The sequence below is a fragment of the Mytilus californianus genome, unplaced genomic scaffold (genome assembly GCF_021869535.1).
Source record: "Mytilus californianus isolate M0D057914Y unplaced genomic scaffold, xbMytCali1.0.p SCAF_3, whole genome shotgun sequence".
In the NCBI taxonomy this organism is placed as follows: Eukaryota; Metazoa; Mollusca; class Bivalvia; order Mytilida; family Mytilidae; genus Mytilus; species Mytilus californianus.
In genome coordinates, this window is record NW_026262679.1 from 13,765,126 (window position 1) to 13,784,190 (window position 19,065).

Consider the following 19,065-nt stretch of genomic DNA (forward strand, 5'->3'; position numbering starts at 1 on the left):
ATATCTCCTAAGCTGACAACGAAAGTTTAGAAGAGGAACAGTGTGAATTTTTTCCAATTTTCTTTCAAATATTTTCATATAGAAGCATGTAAGTAATGGTATTTTCACCAACTCTTTCTGAAATACTTCTTGGCCATCTCTCCTTTAATACAGTACTTGATTTGGTCTTAATATCTTTTCGAATGACAAAGTTATAGCTATTTTAACATGACTACACAAAATTTGTGTTGTGCTACCTTAAACCAAAACTTTTAACTTAATACAGGAAGCAGAATAGAAAATAAATTACCTCTTACTATGGTTGATGTGACATCATTATTATGGTACATATAAGACTTGAATTCAGACTTACATCATAATGTTGCCAATGACCTGACTGTTGCCATAGTTTACTGTTGTATATATTAGGAGAAACAACTTCAGTAAATCCTCTTTTTCTGTATTCACTCTGAAAAATTATTGTAATATAACTGCTTTTAAGTTCACCATTAAATAAATTTTGAAAATGCTGTGACTTTTTACATTAACATTTTTAAATGTAACAAATACTTTTTTTTACATTAATTCAATGTGCCTTTGTAAGATATTTGTAACATAAGAAGAAGTTAGTGCTATGACAAAAATATTCCTGTTGATTTTGTACGGTTTGATTTAGAAATCATTTTGTATGAAAATCTAACTGTATCTTTGCAAATCAATATGTTTGATCTTTCCATTTAATGCTATTAAGTTGTTCACATGAGACCTGATGTAATATGTTCCTTCCTTCAAACTATAGATTCTTTATGTTTGAAAACTTATAAAATGTAATACCATAAAACTATGGGAAAACCTGCATTACAAAAACAGTATTAACTATCTTAAACTGAAATAAATTCTTAAACATCAATGATCTTAACTATCCTAAATTCAAGTTAATTCTTAATCATACAGGATCTTACTTTTATATAGTCAATCAATGTGTTACAAATATGAGCTCCTTTAGGTAAGAAAAAACAACTTCCAGGACTCCATTCATGGAAAAAAAACAATTCTTGTTCCTAAAATAGATAAATGCTTGCGTTTTATTAATAAATCTATTAAAATATCTGTTGATAAAACCCCACTTATCTAAATGTTCAAACTTTTACTTGTAATGGCAATATTGCATCTGTGGTCTGGTGCTAGTGTACTAGCCTCCAGTAAGAAAAGTCATTGATGCTCCTCTACTTAGCACATGGTATTTAGCAGCAAAAGCAGACAGGTTACCTCACAGTCAAAAAAGTGTGTCTAGGTAGGGTGACATGTCTTCCTGGACATTGAAAAAGATCAATCATCATCATCACAAAAAAGAATTTTGCTTCTTAATAATTTAATAACCTCTTATTTCTATGATTGTATAAGATGGCCTATGTTAGTTTGGCATACAATTACTGATCATTTTTGTATTCAAGTATTGTCAATGCTTTGATACTCTTATATATATTATTTTATTTATATAGATAAATATTGTCCACAGCAGTCTATCATATTCACGGCCACCAATCCAACTAAGTCATACACAATTAATATGAAAACAAGTGCGTTAATCCGACTTCCGAGTATGCAGTAGAAGTAATAAACAATCAAGAATTGCTATACATTGACAAGGTAAGTCACCTATTTATGTCATAAGCTTTATACTTAAAAAAAAAACCGAGAATGTCATTCGACCCTTTATTTTGTTTTCCTTCATGTGTTATCACAACTTTGTTGTACATTGAGTAGTATTTTTACTACAACTTTTCTCCCGGTGAATAACGATACAATCTGCACGAAATTCTTACCGACATCTTATGTTATTTGTTAATAAGACACGTTATGCATGAGTACTGGTACATTTATTGATCGGTGTGATATATAAATTAATTATACGTTGCGAGATGTGTATATATGTCTTTATTATCATTTTATCGATATAAACCTAGGAGGATATGGTTTGAAGGTATCATATATGATTAAAACGTACCAAGTATGAGTTGATGGTAACGTAAGAACACACTACGAAAAATTTAGATCATAAAATTGCTCTTAGTATAATGTAGTTACACATCTCAATAATCCAGCTTTCTAATAAAAAAAACATCTTTATATGTGTAATGCTTGCTGAAAAAGCTCTCCTCTAAATTTATTTTCTTGTCTTTGCAGGTTCCAAATGGGAAAAGTTAAAGGGATTAATTTGACGTTTTTGCAAAAAATACAGATTGATTTTCTTTTCGCACTATTACAGATACAATATTGATGAATTGGTCGTCAAAGAAAAAGGCGATTTCAATCATTGTCCAATGTTGGTTATTTGATTATTTTTATCGTTTGTTTGCTGTCTCATTTTGTTAACGTTTCATCAAAGACATCCATTTCTTTATATAAGGTTCTGGTTGAGAGGTTATTTACTATTCCGAGCGAGTATTCTTATTTTTATAAACATTGTTAGATTGTTAGAAGCTGTTAAACTTAGATTACTTCATTTAATGAATTTAGGACGAGAATATTTATATATGATATGCAGGTTGCTAACTTGTTTATAACGATAGATAGCAAATAGATGCGTACAATAATTATTTGCATTTCCAGGCAAATAGTTTTGATCTGCGTGTTTCATTAAATGGATTTTTTTGCTAGCTCAGTTTTCGACTATTAGTTTTCTTTTATTGTTGAAGGCTTCCAGTAGACACTCCGGTCTTTGGTTAATAAAACTGGCAATCCCAGTCAACTAAGATAGGAGTCGAGCGCATCCGCCTTAAAAGGGTTGAATTTAAACCTTCATGCTTACTGGTTAATTATTACTGTTAGATATATATCCCCTAAAGGAAGGACGGTACCTAAAGATGAATTTATTCATAATTAACATTGACATTGTGTAAAAGAACATCATCATGTTGGTTACTAAAATATCTCTCACTTAATCATACTCGTTACTTTTAAGTCATATATGGTCCTTCTTAACCATACATTCTTAATTTTCTTGCGATAATTTGATAATAAGTACAATTATAAAGTATTTTGCTTTCTAGAATTAATTTATATATCACACAGATCAATAAATGTACCAGTACTTATTAACAAATAACATAAGATGACGGTAAGAATTTCGTGCAGATTGTATCGTTATTCACCGGGAGAAAAGTTGTAGTAAAAATACTACTCAATGTACAACAAAGTTGTGATAACACATGAAGGAAAACAAAATAAAGGGTCGAATGACATTCTCGGTTTTTTTTTTAAGTATAAAGCTTATGACATAAATAGGTGACTTACCTTGTCAATGTATAGCAATTCTTGATTGTTTATTACTTCTACTGCATACTCGGAAGTCGGATTAACGCACTTGTTTTCATATTAATTGTGTATGACTTAGTTGGATTGGTGGCCGTGATATTGTAGGAGCCTGCTAGTGAAATATGATAAACTATAAGAGACAATTTCTCCAATATCAGTGCAATAATCCTATTATTATATAGTACCAAATATGTCAGAAACATTAATGATACTTCTTCTAATTCCTAGAGATCTAATGCCTACAGCAAGGAAGCAATGTCAATTTCTGCAATCTGGTTTATCTTTTGTTTGCATGTGTGCAAATATTGGTTAACTTGAAACCTCTCTAGTTCATACCAAACTTTGAAAAAGGATAAGTATAAAATGCAATAATTTTTTTACTCATCAGAAATGGTTTACTTTTTAGGCGTATTTATAAAGGAAGACCAGTAAAAATATCAGCATATTTTGCATTTCTATTACAAAGAAATAAACATGAAATATTTGATACTATATCATAAACTTATATATACCTTTCCCAGTTTTCTGTGATCTCTTTTGGCTGCCTCTTCCTGTATATGTTTCCATTCTTTCATCTGTTTGGTATCAGGGAAAGATATACCATAAATTCTTTGTAGAGATTCAGCATCAGCCTTGCCTTCCCAGAACGTGGCAGAATTCTGTAATATAAATTAATATAACTTCAGAAGTATAACTTAAGATTAAATATCAGCCTTCACCTCACTAGAAAGAGACAGAATAATATGAAGAAAAGATAAATGGTAAAATTCAACACAAAGACCTCTATTACCACATAGGGTTAGAGTTCAGAATGGAGAGATGTATGTAGGAAGTTGCCTAACACTTCAATGGACAAGAAATTTAATAAAAAGATTTCCTTCACATCCAAGTTCAACAGTTGAAAGTATAAAATTTGAAATGTATAACTGTTCATAAAATAATGAAATTTCTTCCTTCTTTGCTTTTTAAACAGTGCAATGAAGTATGACAGCTAATTCATTGAAAGGCCATAGTCATATTCAGGGCCTCATTGAAAGGCCATAAAGACATATTCAGGGCCTATCAATTTAAAAAAAACAAAACATGTTCTTATTCAAAGCCGCTAGTGACATTTTACTTTAGCACCTGTAACTTATGCAGTCTGTGAAATACCTACAACAGGTTTTAATATATTTCATCTGTTAACACTTTGGAAAAATATACTATAATTTGTGAACTAACCTTAGTGACTGTAAAAGCTTTTACTTTACCAGTATGTCGAACATGTGGGCCTCTACATAAATCTATCAATGGTCCACATCTATAGAAAATAATTAGGGTTAACTATGAATACTACATGTACATAATTATACATTATAAATCTTCCGAAAGTTCATTTTCATTGCAAAGAAAATCTTAGTATGGTACCTTCCAATTTGAATAATGTTATATTACAAATGTATTATATGGGGTACAAGATATTAACTAAAAAAAAAAAAACATTAAGCACCTTTTCCTTTTATTTGTATTTCATCCAGATATTCATACCTTAAAATATTTCTCGGAAATTTTACATGCCTTATTTCCCTTTTACCATAAACAAAAATTTATAAAGCAACTTGACATCTTTTTCTCTCCCAGTGTGATAGAAAAGCAGTACATATGAAAAACCTTTTATATACTGTCTGATGGTAACAGGTTTTCCCAATTTTACAATGTTTTACATGTTGCCTATTAGGGAATTTATGGCATTCAACAGTATTCATTAGATTTGTTTGCAAGTTATAATTTATAATAGGTTGGTATTACCCTACAGCTTCTGCAATGCAAAGATGTAGCCTAAGAAGGTTTGCTATATGTTTCAGGCTTCAATGTAACTGTGAGATAAAGAACAGCAAATAAGGTGGTTCCTTTGTTTTTGGTTTTCTATGATGTGCGTACTGATTTTGTATCATGAATTGATGCACCATATCCTCTTTTTGATTTTAATAAATAATTGTCAGTGTATTACTGTATTACAAACATACCTGTAGACAGTGGTGGTTGGAGTGGTTACTTTCTCATTGATTATCCTTTGTTTAAACTTATTATACTGTAAACAGAAAGTAAATGTGATATAACAAAGGTATCAGTAACCTACAAGCAACCTCAAATAAAATCATTATTCTTCATTGATTTTGTCTATTTGTGAATTTCACACAATTAATTTAGCCAAAATCAATCAATGGATACTACTTATAAAGGAGAACATACAGTTTTGAGTGTATAAGGCTATTTTTGGCCTTTTAAGCAATGAATTTCTATGTACATTGCTGAAAGTCATGTCTTGCTGTAATGTTTATAACATTGCTGTATGAAATCTGTTCTAAAGTACAGCTGCCAATATTAAGGTGTAGGACAGCATAATTTCATATCAGCATGTTAAGTGCTTTGAACCTGCTTTCAGTGACTGCAAGAATTTTAAAAAATTTTATTGTTTATTATTGTAATGCTTATAAAAATAAGGAGATGTGGTATGATTACCAATGAGACAACTATTCACTGAGTTCAAATGAAGTGGATGTAAACAAATATAGGTAACAGTTCGTCCTTCAACAATAGTCAGCTATAAAAGGCCCTGACATGAAAAATGTGAAACAATTGAAATCTGAAAACTAGAGGCCTAATTTATAACAAAACAATTTTCAAAGACAAATATGACAAGACACAAACAAATGACAACCATTGAACTACAGGCTCCTGACTTGGGACAGGCACATAAAGAAGGCATGAACCAACGACAACCATTGAACTTCAGGCTCCTGACTTGGGACAGGCACATAAAGAATGTGGTGGGTTATACATGTTTGTGTGCGCTCAACCCTCCCCTAACCTGGGACAGTGATGTAACAAAACACCATAAGAACAAACTGTAAAATCAGCTTGTTTTTTGTTTTCATTTAAACATTATCAGAGTTATACGCTTGCTTGTCTGCATTGATATGTTAATGTGTATAATGACTTAAGAGACTTGGTATTCATTACAGATTATTGATAGTCTCAAATTAAAACATTTCTAGACTCAGGGCAATTTAAAGTTTAACATACTGTCTATTGTCAAAGACCACATATTCACCTATGTAGGTATTTTTGCTTTTGTTGCTGTTGGGTTGCTGTATAATTGATATACACCATATGACTCTTTTAATTCATTAGAACTATAAGCCATTTTTTGGCATTTAATTTTTTAATTCAAGGGGCCATAAAAATGGCCTTACCCATCAGCAGTTTCTATTTGTTTGAGTATCACCAATTTTAGAGGGTATAAACAACAGTACTTTATTCGAAGTATAATTTTGTTTCTTTTTGTGATATAGTTTACAAATATATATTGGCAAAGAGACTGATATTCTAACATATATAAGATTTCTTACTAAAAACATTTTACATACACCATATCAAGACAATCTTACTTCAAACATTTTAAGTAGATCTTCTTTCTTCATTTCTAATCTTTCAAATGGTTGTTTTTCTTTGACAATGGATTTCACAGCAGTTTCTATTGCTGGGTAATCATGACCGGATACTTGTCTACAATAATAAGACACATGTTAGTTTTGACATGTTCTATTTTGTATACACTTATTGAGGCTATGTTCTCTGGGAAAGTGGATGTCATGACCACTTATGGTTTAATTAATTTTTGGTATTCAGAAGGTATATAACCTTAATTCTCAAAGATGAGTATTTTCAATGATACTTTGAAAGTATGTGTTATAAAAAAAAGATGGGCCATAACATAGATGACCAATTCCACTTACCTCTCTTCTGACCACATGTCATAATAAAATCCTCCATCTATAGGAGGACCATAACACAAGTGTCCACCATATAACTTCTCCATTGCTTCTCCCAACATGTGAGCACTTGAATGCCAAAACACATACTGACCTATGAAAACAAGAAGAAAATATTTTATTTAACATATAATTTATACCATATGTTTCACCGAGCAACTTTTTTGACACAGATTTCAAGGGAACAACCTTCATATACAATGATTATTATAGAGCAAACATTAAATTCTTGAGGATAATAATCAGACTAGGTTGGCACAATGACTCGGGTCACAAATACAAGATGAATGACTGTCACAAAGTGAGTGTCTCAATAGTGACAAGATATCTTATTCCTGAATGTTTTAGATTTTATTAATTAATTATCAACTGAAAAAATGCACCATACAAAATAATCTGTAGAATATAGTAAACTGTTGGTAGCATCTAGTTTTATGGGATTTCATAATACAATGTATAAATTATTTAGTTTTAAAGTTTTCTATTATATATTCACTGTGTGGAATGCCACATATGGGGATTGAGATCGGCATCATCAGGAATGACAAAGTTTTCGCTTCTAACAAGATAGGTCCTTCATATATCTAATTATTTTGGCCTTTAAAATAAATTAAAAAGTACTGCACAGAATGCACTGATAAAAGAGGTATTCACAGGACCAAATTTGCATAAATTATCTGTACAGGAAATAGAACACTCGTGCAATGCATTAGAATTTCATTCAAGTTTGAAACTTGCACCAGTTATCTGTCTGTTTGAGCTTATGTCAAGTCCTGTTGCATAACATATGTTGTCACACTGTTCACTAACAACTAACACATTGCAAGAAAAATTGTTTTGACTGTCAACTGTAATTTTATAATTAAGTTTTCTTTAAAAATGAGGATAGTGATTCATGTGTAACAAGAGACTTTGATTGTTATGTTAATTTTAACTAAAGTGATATTTATAGTCTAATTACATTTATTTAATCATGCAATGTAATTTATTCAACATTGTTAACATGATTCCAAGTGTTAATTTGGACCCAAAAAACAGACCCTATTAATCAATTTTGTTTCAATGATACAAGACGGCAAATGCAACTGCTGAAGTACGTAAATCATGTCACATGCCAACGTAGGATTTGTCTATATAGTTTTGGATTATTGTGTTTATCAACATGTTTGCCAAAAATAAGTGTGGAGCTATCACATGCAATATTGATAATCAAAAAACTGTCAACACAGAGATATGTCTTGCCTGTCGGCATAAAATTAGAAAAAGATAATCTGATGGACAGCAATATGATTTATTAATTCAGTCCCTGGACCATTATCTAGTAGGCAGGGCCTACAAATAGTGGTCAAACTGATATGTACTGATAGTAATGCAACTTTATACAAAATATCATTTATATATCACAAGTAGTTCCTATCAAACTGATTTAAGCAGAAAACTTATCATTGAAAATTGCTAATTAATTCAAAGTCACTGGACCATGACCTAGGGTACAGGGCCTCTAAATAGTTCTCAAACTGGTATGTACTGATAGTAATGCAACTTAATAGAAAATATCATTGACCTAGTTCCTATCAAACTGACTGAAGCAAAATGCTTAACATTGAAAATTGATAAATAATTCAAAGTCACTGGACCATGACCTAGGGCACAGGGCCTCAAAATAGTTCTCAAACTGATATGAACTGATAGTAATGCAACTTCATACAAAATATTATTGATCTATCACAAGTAGATCCTATTCAGAAAACTAAACATTGAAAGTTTAATCAATTCAAAGTCACTAGACCATGACCTAGGGGGAGGGCCTTGAATGGTCGTCAAACTGATATGTACCGATAGTAATGCAACTTTATATCAAATTTCAATGATCTATCACAAGTATTTCCTATTGTGACATTATAAATGAGTCTAGATGATGCATGCAAGATGGTAGATGCTCACTCTGTCTGTGACATTATAAATGAGTCTGGATGATGCATGCAAGGCAGGAGATGCTCACTTTGTCTGTGACATTATAAATGAGTCTGGATGATGCATGCAAGGCAGGAGATGCTCACTCTGTCTGTGACATTATAAATGAGTCTAGATGATGCATGCAAGGCAGGAGATGCTCACTTTGTCTGTGACATTATAAATGGGTCTAGATGCTTGCAAGGCAGGAGATGCTCACTTTGTCTGTGACATTATAAATGAGTCTGGATGATGCATGGAAGGCAGGAGATGCTCAGTTTGTCTGTGACATTATAAATGAGTCTAGATGATGCATGCAAGGCAGAAGATGCTCACTTTGTCTGTGACATTATAAATGAGTCTGGATGATGCATGCAAGGCAGGAGATGCTCACTCTGTCTGTGACATTATAAATGAGTCTAGATGATGCATGCAAGGCAGAAGATGCTCACTCTGTCTGTGACATTATAAATGAGTCTGGATGATGCATGCAAGGCAGAAGATGCTCACTCTGTCTGTGACATTATAAATAAGTCTGGATGATGCATTCAAGGCAGGAGATGCTCACTCTGTCTGTGACATTATGAATGAGTCTAGATGATGCATGCAAGGCAGTAGATGCTCACTCTGTCTGTGACATTATAAATGAGTCTGTATGATGCCTGCAAGACAGGATATGCTCACTCTGTCGACACATTCATCTTCAATTCGTTTTTAGTTAATGCTATGGTTTTTATTTTCAAAATCTATTAATAACATTAGTATCAGGTTTACTATTCTTTTTATTTTTTAGTTGTATGTGTATTAGACTGAACTACAGATAATCCTTGTGTTGATATTCTTTATAACAGTTATGTATTACACTCTTGTGTTGGTTAATCAGCATATTTATAATTTGTACTTGACAAAACAGACCATTTTTTCAAATTTCTGTAACAACCTACCATCTTTATCTTCGAATTTGATAAGTTGTAAATTAGCATCTTTTTCAAATGGTCTGTCTAAATCCCAAAGATCTCCGTTTACCTTGGCAACCACACAGTTATCTGCTAAACCCTGGCTGTAAAATTGAATAAATATCATAATAAAATGCTTCGCCGAGCACAGCTGGATACGACCTCAGAGGTCCAACCCTGAACAGTTGGGGCAAAAATGGACACAATATTCGTGCTTGATACAGGTCTGAATTTGGATTGAAATTAAATGTTTGACACATAATAGGTTTCTGACACAAAATAACTGTAGTCAAAGAACTTAGAATTGGTTATATGATTTGAATTTATATTAAATGCTGTTGTGAATAGACCCCCCCCCCCCCCAAAAAAAAAAATTTCACCCCCTTTTTTTTTGGCCAAATTTTTTTTTTCACCCCATCCCATTTTTTTGTTACAAAAAAATAAAATATTTGAAGAAATTACTTTTTAATTTCTGAAATCTGTAATGAGAAAAAAAAATTGCCCCCCCCCCCACAATTTCTTTTTAACCCCCCACCCCAATTTTTTCACCTCCCCCCTCCCCTTTTTCCCAAAAAAATATAACCTTTCCCTCAAGATATGGTCATTATCTCAATTCAAATTTCCAATGGAGTTTGCAACCATAATTACCCAATTAAATACATCATAAAAGTCTTAAAATAGAAAATGACATACATAATCATGTCTAAAAATAATATATCTTTAATCAGCATTTTTATTAGTAACTTCTAAAAATAAATTGACAGCTAATCACCTCAAGACAATACAAAATTTCTTTATACATAATTTTTAAGCAGTGTAAGGGAGGTAATCCAAATTTAACATTGTGCTTAAAGGTGATTGTCCATTAACAAGGAAACCCTTGTTTTTCCCCCTTTTTTGCCCCTAATTCCTAAACGGTTTGAGCCATTACTCCCAAAAGCCAATTCTAACCATCCCTTTGAGGTATGGAAACTTGTTGTATAATTTCAGAGAGATCCATACACCATTCCACAAGTTATTGTCTGAAAACTAGAAAAATGCTTATTTGGGCCCCAATTCCTAAACTATTAGGACCATAACCCCCAAAATCAATCCCAACCTTCCTTTTGTAGTTATAAACCTTGTGTTTAAATTTCATAGATTTCTATTCACTAATACTAAAGTTATTGTCCGGAAACCAAGTGTCTTCGGACGACGACGACGTGTTACCAATATATGACCGTCGTATAAAAATAAACTGGATATATCTAGTATATATGAATTTTTGTTTTTAAAATACTAGTACATGTATTAACAGAAAACGCATATTCATTCATATTTTTATAAGTGTACTAGGTGATTTTGATCTTGTCAAATTTAAGGTACCAATTTACTGTTAAGCCACATAATAACACCTAAATATCTATTTTTTGTAAACTTGTAATGTTAGGTTGTTGTTTTCATTGCTTCATACATGTACATGCTTTACAACAGTAGGTATGTGCCACTGTAATCTACTCCAAGGGTATAACATGTATAAGAAAGCCATTCAAAAGAAATGATTACATTTTCAGGATATTTTGATAATTATAACTATCAAGGCATACTAATGTTCATACCCACTCACTATAACATGAATAATGACAAACACAAATGTACCTGATGCCTTTTGCCACTTCATATGGAGTAGTTTTCCAACATTCTCCATCCACCTGTTTACCATCGGGTAATGTGATCTTGATTGGCGTATTTGGCTGTGCAGCAATAAATTCATCATATTCTTTCTTTAATTTATCCCATAGCTGTAGTCTGTATGCCAAAAATTCTGGAGGAGGACTTAACTAAAATTTTCAAAACAAGTCATTCATTGTCATTTACAAATGTAGGCAATTATTAAATTTCAACTGGTTCAATTTCCTTTTAATTTATATAGACATTTTGTAGTTTTCTCTAAGATTGATTGATTAATGGTGTTTACAGGCTGATATCCAATTGAAATTAAATAAAAGAACAGAGTTCAAATGTCCCCCGCATTGTACATATTTCATCTATCCAAGGGCAATAACTAATAAAATGCTCCGCTGGGGCGCAGCTTGATACGACCGCAGAGGTCGAACCCTGAACAGTTGGGGCAAGTATGGACACAACATTCAAGCTTGATACAGCACTGAATTTGGATTGTAATTAAATATTTGACACAGCATAGGTTTCTCACACAGAATGAAAGTAGTCTAAGAACTTAAAAATGTTTAATTTACCTATTCAAACCATATCATTATTATTTGCTTTTATATATAAATCAGAAATAACCAACTTAAAATGGAAAATTTTAAAGAAAAAAAAGGAAAAAAAAATCCCCCCCCCCAAATTTTTTGAAACCCCCTTATGATTCATCACCCCCAAACTCAATCCCAGCCTTCCCTTTGTGGTATGGTACCTTGCAGTACAATTTCAGAGAGATCCATACACTTGAACACAAATTATTGTCTGGAAACTAGAAAAATGCTTGGGTTTTTTGCACCTTTTAAGCCCCAAATTCCTAAAAGTTTAGGGCAATTACCCCCAAACTCAATTCAAGCTTTCCCTTTGTGATATGGAACCTTGCAGTACAATGTCATAAAGATCCATACACTTACACACAAGTTATTGTCATGAAACTAGAAAAATGCTTGTTTTTTTGCCCCTTTATGGCCCCTAATTCCTAACATTTTGAGACAATTACCCCCAAAAACAATCCCAGCCTTCCCTTTGTGGTATGGTACCTTGCAGTACAATTTCAGAGAGATCCATACACTTGAACACAAGTTATTGTCTGGAAACTAGAAAAATGCTTATTTTTGGCCCCTTATTCCTAAACGTTTTGGGCAAGTACCCCCAAACTCAATTCCAGCTTTCCCTTTGTGATATGGAACCTTGTAGTACAATTTCATAAATATCCATACACTTACACACAAGTTATTGTCATGAAACTAGAAAAATGCTTGTTTTTTGCCCCCTAATTCCTAAAATTTGGAGGCAATTACCCCCAAAATCAATCCCAGCATTCAAACCCTCAATCAGCATCATTTAACAGTAATATCTAAAAATGGAAATTACATAATAAAGGTATTAAAATAGAAAATGACATCATAGTCATGGCTAAAAATAAACAAAATCCTTAATCAGCAACATTTTACAGTAATATCTAAAAATAAAATTCCTTTGTAACCATAAAAGCCCATTTAAATACATCATGACAGATATTAAAATAGAAAATGACATCATAGTCATGGCTAAACATAGCAAAAACCTTAATCAGCATCATTTAACAGTAATATCTAAAAATAAAAATTTTTTTGCAACCATAAAAGTAAAATAGAAAATGACATCATAATCATAGCTAAAAATAAACAAAATTTTTTTTTATTACCAAATTTTAAATGGAGTTTATTAAACTAAAACAATAAATTTGCAACCATAAAACCCCATTTAAACACATCATAAAAGAAGTAAATAATTCAACTACATCATAAGGCTATAAAAATAGAAAATGACTTCATAGTCAAGGCTAAAGGTAAACAAAAAACCTTCATCAGCAAAATTTTATATTGGCAAATTTCCAATGAAGTTTATTATACTAAAATTGTTGGCAAATTTCCAATGCATTTATTAACAATAAAGTTATTGGCAAATTTCCAATTTACATAATTTAAAAGCAGTGTAAGTGAGATATTTAAATGAGTTTGAATTACCAACCTTACACTGCTTTTAAATAATGTTTTGTACTTATTTGTCTATTAACCTGGAAACCCTTGTTTTTTCACCTTTTTTTCCCTTATTATTTAAAGGTTTGAGCCATAACCCTACCCCAAAGCCAATTCTTAAATTCCAATGTAACCTAAATTTACAATATACATAACTTCAATTTAAGTTTTTGATAAAATCAAACCACATCATTATTATTTGCTTTTATATCTAAATCAGAAATAATTAACCAACTTTAAGTGGAAAATTTTCACACATCACGCCCCCCCAAACTCAATCCCAGCCTTCAGTTTGTGGTATGGTACCTTGCAGTACAATTTCACAGAGATCCAATTACTTAAACACAATTAATTGTTGGAAACTAAAAAAAAAATGCTTATTTTTAACCCCTTTTTTAGCCCCTTATTCCTAAACATTTGAGCAATTATCCCCCAAACTCAATTCCAACTTTCTCTTTGTGATCAGAATTAACCAACTTAAAATGGAAAATTTTAAAGAAAAAAAAAAGGAAAAAAAATCCCCCCCCCAAAATTTTTTGACCCACTTCCCTTTGTGGTATGGTACCTTTAAGTACAATTTCAGAGAAATCCATACACTTGAACACAAGTTAATGTCTGGAAACTAAAAAAATGCTTATTTTTGCCCCCTTTTTTGGCCACTTATTAATAAATGTTTTGGGCAAACATTTTACAATAATATTTAAAACTGAAATTAATTTGTAACTTTAAAATTAAATAGAAAATGACATCATAGTCATAGCTAAAAATAAACAAACTATTGGTAAATTTCCAATGGAGTTTATTATATTAAAACAATAAATTTGCAACCATAAAAGCGCATTAAAATACATCATAAAAGTATTAAAAAAAATTTAACTACATCATAAGGCTATTAAAATAGAAAATGACATCATAGTCAGACTAAAGGTAAACAAAAAACCTTCATCAGCAAAATTTTATATTGGCAAATTTCCAATGAAGTTTATTATACTAAAATAATTGGCAAATTTCCAATTTACATAATTCAAACATAGTGCAGGTAAGATATTTAAATGAGTTTGAATTACCAACCTTACACTGCTTTTAAATAATGTTCTTTACTCAATTATTTGTCTATTAAAATGGAAACCCTAGTTTTTTAACCTTTTTTCCCCTTATTCCTTAAACGAAAAAAAATAATTACCCCTTTTTTGACCCCCCCCCCTATGATTCATCACCCCCCCCTTCCCCCCCCAAACCAAGCTCAATAACAGCCTTGCCTTTGTGGTATGGTACCTTGTAATACAATTTTAGAGAGATCCATACACTTGAACACAAGTTATTGTCTAGAAACTAAAAAATGCTTATTTTTCACCCCTTTTTAGGCCCCTTATTACTAAACGTTTTGGGCAATTACCACAAAACTCAATTCCAGCTTTCCCTTTGCGAAATGGAACCTTGTAGTAAAATTTCAGAAAGATCCATACACTTACACACAAGTTATTGTCATGAAACTAGAAAAATGCTTGTTTTTTGCCCCCTTTTGGCCCCTTATTCCTAAAATTTCGAGGAAATTAACCCCAAAATCAATCCCATCATCGACCCTTTGTGATATGGAATCTTGTAGTACAATGTCAAAGAGATCCATACAATAACACACAAGTTATGTCTGGAAGTTACAAAAATGCTTATTTTCGGCCCCTTTTTGGCCCCTAATTATTTAACTGTTGGTACCATAACCCCCAAAATCAATCCCCACCTTCCTATTGTGGTATTGAACCTTATGGTAAAATTTCATAGAGATCCATTCACTTAAACTAAAGTTAGAGTGCGAAAACCATTGTGTATTCGGACGACGACGCCGGACGACGACAACGACGACGACGACGCCAACGTCATACCAATATACGACCACAAAATTTTTTTGCGGTCGTATAAAAAAGTACTTTTTTTTCTTTCTTTAAAACAATTTATAAATATCTTAGAGAAATAAAGGCTTTAGAGCAAATGCAATGCCATTTCTGTTATAATTAATTTTTCCAAGGGGCATAACTCATTAAAAATATTTGATCAGTACTTATTTTGGAAAGTGTCAAAGACACCGCTGATATTAACCTATGATATAAGTTTCATAAAATTCTGGCAAGAATTATACACATGAGAGCTAAAAATGCAATTTTCCATATGATCAATATTTCAAAGGGACATAATTCAAGGTGTAATACCACCATTGATTTTCCCCTATTAGTCTTTGTTAAATTTGCACTTTTCAAAAAATTGTGCAGAATTTATCTTTGTTTCAAATAGAGAAATAAAGTTATATCCTGTCCAGTACTATAGACAAAATTTCACATAACATTTCATTGCATATAAGAAAATCACCATCACTGGAAGTTAACCAATCAAATTTTCACACCTATTTTTCCTGTGTACAAGCTTTAGTAACCATGTAACCTCAAGTTTCCAAAATATTATATAGAAACACCAAATAAAAAAATAATGGTGCTTTGAAACACCAAAGACATATGTTTGTGACTCAGAATTTTTTTACTGCAATGAAATGTAGGATTAATTTACTACAACTGTCAAATTCAAGGGAATATTTTTTTTCGACCCTTTTTCGTATGCAAACGGATGTGACATACTATGAAAAATAATTTATTCGGCACTGATTTTCGAACTTGTCCAAGACATCGCTGATATTAACCTATGATATAAGTTTCATAAAAATCTGGCAAGATTTGTACACATGAGAGCGCTAATGATGCAATTTTCCATATAATTAATGTTTCTAAGGGGCATAACTCTTTTAAAAATAATCAGACACATAGTGCACTAACACCCCCTTTAATTTTTACTGAAAACCCTTGATGACAGACCTTACAAGTGGATCTTATAAATGCATAACTTCAAATTTTTTGTAAGTATTATCTAGGGTAATTTGTCTCCAACTTCTGAAAATTTTTATTCTGCTCTTCCATGAAATATATAATTAGAATTTTAAAAAAGTTTTTGAACTTTGGAAATTCACCCTGACAACCGATCAGACAAAGGCTTCCAAAACGGTCATATATTCCAGACATTTGTATAATGTCCAGTAAAAGTCCGGCTGGGCAAAGCACGAAACGGTCATCTACTTTTTATTTTTCAGGGCTTTCTTAAGAGACGGTCATTTTAACATAATTCGCGATCTTTTTGACCCAACCTTTTGCCTTTAACAGCCACACATTTCCGGTCAAAAAAGTGACATGATCATTAAGTACTATCAAAACAACCCCTACTTTAATACCTTCTCATTTTAATCAAGGCTAATTAGTTGTCGAACAGCTGAAAATTACCTGTTCAGGTGACAGGTAAACTATTTTGAACCGGACATTGATCGGTCTATTCAAAGTTATTTTCTTACATTTCACCGGTTTGCATCTAATTAATTTAGTCAAAAAGATTTAAATTATCAGAAATACATTTACAAATAAGATTTGATGAAAAAATTAAAGAGGTGAAAATGAAAAAATCGTCATAACCACGATTTCTTATGAATTTGCATTTAAAGTAATTACAATGTACCTCTTTCAATGCAGGATGTGAATGATCACCACCTCCTTTCTTCTTTCCTTTCTTGCCTTCACCAACCTGAAGTAAAATTTTTATAACAATTATTGCATATACTGGTATCCTGTAGCTTTTGAAAAGAGCAGGGTATCTTTATTAAGGGTGCTCAGAAGTGTGGTCCTGCACCCTTAATAAAGATATACATAAGAAAGGATAGGCCTTTTATAGCTGGCTATGCTATGGGTTTTGCTCATTATTGAAGGCTGTACAGTGAACTATAGTTGCTAACTCTCTGTCATTTGGTCTCTGGTGGAGAGTTGTCTCATTGACAATAATACCACATCTTCTTATTTTTATATTTATTCAAAATGTACCATTTCTTTTCCATATCTATTGTTAAATCTTTTTGTAATGAAATGATAACTCATTGCTAAATTAAGTTAAATTTAATACTAGCTCTGAGTATATACGTTATACGTTTTATTGTACAGGTGTCAGAAGTTAAATGGCCAAGAGCATAGGCATTGCTTATTTACGTGCTTAACAGATTTTGTGCCAACATGGCCAATGACCTTTCGGATCTTGTGTAATAGTGTAAACCATTCAAATCAACCTTGGCTCATAGCATTTACATATTTTCTAGGTAAATTATTTTTTAAAGTTTAATCTGTTATACAGACATGACAGATAGTGACATAACCATAATTCTGTTCTCTTTTCCTTGTATGTAACCTACCAAATTAAACTTATCTGGTATGACAAAGTTTGAACTTACATGAGTGTGCCACATACGGAGCAGGATCTGCTTACCCTTCCAGAGCACCTGAGATTACCCCCGTTTTTGGTGAGGTTAGTGTTGCTCAGCCTTAAGTTTTCTTTGTTGTGTTTGGTATACCGTTTATATTTTGATCATTTTCATTTTTTGCCATGGCATTGTCCTTCTGTTTCCGACTTATGAGTGTTAATATCCCTTTGGTATCTTTTGCCTCTCTTTTCCTTTCCTTTGTTTACTCTCATGTCTTTTTAAGGGTCACATTGTCATGATACTGTCATTAATTCATTTATAAAGGAGTGTGTCAAATTATTGTACGTATGTTGGCGTGTCTATTCTGCTACACAGCAATTTCAGACTCTATAGATTCACAGCAGGTACATTGTAGTTGGCCTGTTAAGATCTTGGCAGGGACCCTGCTGGACTTCGCCAATGTACCAAATTGTGATTTTTTAATTTTATCTGGCAATAAAATACGACTGCTGGTTATATTTCTGGTGCCAACATTTTCCCCATGTCAAAATTTTCATTTCTTGACTGCAACGGTAATAATATCGATTGTCTTTTAAATTAGAAAAAGTTAAAAAAAAATAAATCATTTATGATTAGGAGATGAGGAGCCAGTAAGGCCAAAATAAATTGTGTTTCCTATTTCACCTCCAAAAAAAAAAAGGTAGGGTAGGTAGGTAAAACATTTTATGTTATGAAATTATTTTTTTCCTATTAATGAAGCAGAAAAAGGTTTCAAATCAAATCGTTTGATGTGCCTGCTTCTTTGATATTTAGAATAGTACTTAAATATACAGCTTATTTAATTTTCTGTTTTAGTTCTGTGTCAGAAATATGAAAATAAACTTTAATGCAAATTTTATGCATTTCATGGGTCCTAATAGGAATATGGTTTTGTCGATTATCTTAAACCAAAAATGGCAGTGAAATCTGGCATGGTATGTTATTATGTTGGGCCTCATTGAACCTTACAATGTAAAGATAAGTACCCCTTAAAAATACTGTGAACT

At 32.0% G+C, this 19,065-nt stretch overlaps 1 protein-coding gene across 2 annotated transcripts in view; it reads right to left on the reverse strand.

Annotated features, from left to right (window-relative positions):
* LOC127732958 (threonine--tRNA ligase 1, cytoplasmic-like) overlaps positions 1 to 19,065 on the reverse strand; it is a 36,608-nt gene that overhangs the window by 15,430 nt on the left and 2,113 nt on the right. For both annotated transcript variants that reach the window (XM_052242187.1, XM_052242186.1), the window contains exons 2-11: positions 17,290 to 17,355; positions 11,660 to 11,841; positions 10,010 to 10,125; positions 7,077 to 7,206; positions 6,729 to 6,846; positions 5,304 to 5,368; positions 4,519 to 4,597; positions 3,810 to 3,956; positions 942 to 1,040; positions 353 to 448 (exon numbers count right to left, since the gene is read on the reverse strand). In XM_052242187.1, coding sequence (XP_052098147.1) covers positions 353 to 448; positions 942 to 1,040; positions 3,810 to 3,956; positions 4,519 to 4,597; positions 5,304 to 5,368; positions 6,729 to 6,846; positions 7,077 to 7,206; positions 10,010 to 10,125; positions 11,660 to 11,841; positions 17,290 to 17,355 — 1,098 coding nt within the window. The remainder of the gene's footprint in view (positions 1 to 352; positions 449 to 941; positions 1,041 to 3,809; positions 3,957 to 4,518; positions 4,598 to 5,303; positions 5,369 to 6,728; positions 6,847 to 7,076; positions 7,207 to 10,009; positions 10,126 to 11,659; positions 11,842 to 17,289; positions 17,356 to 19,065) is intronic.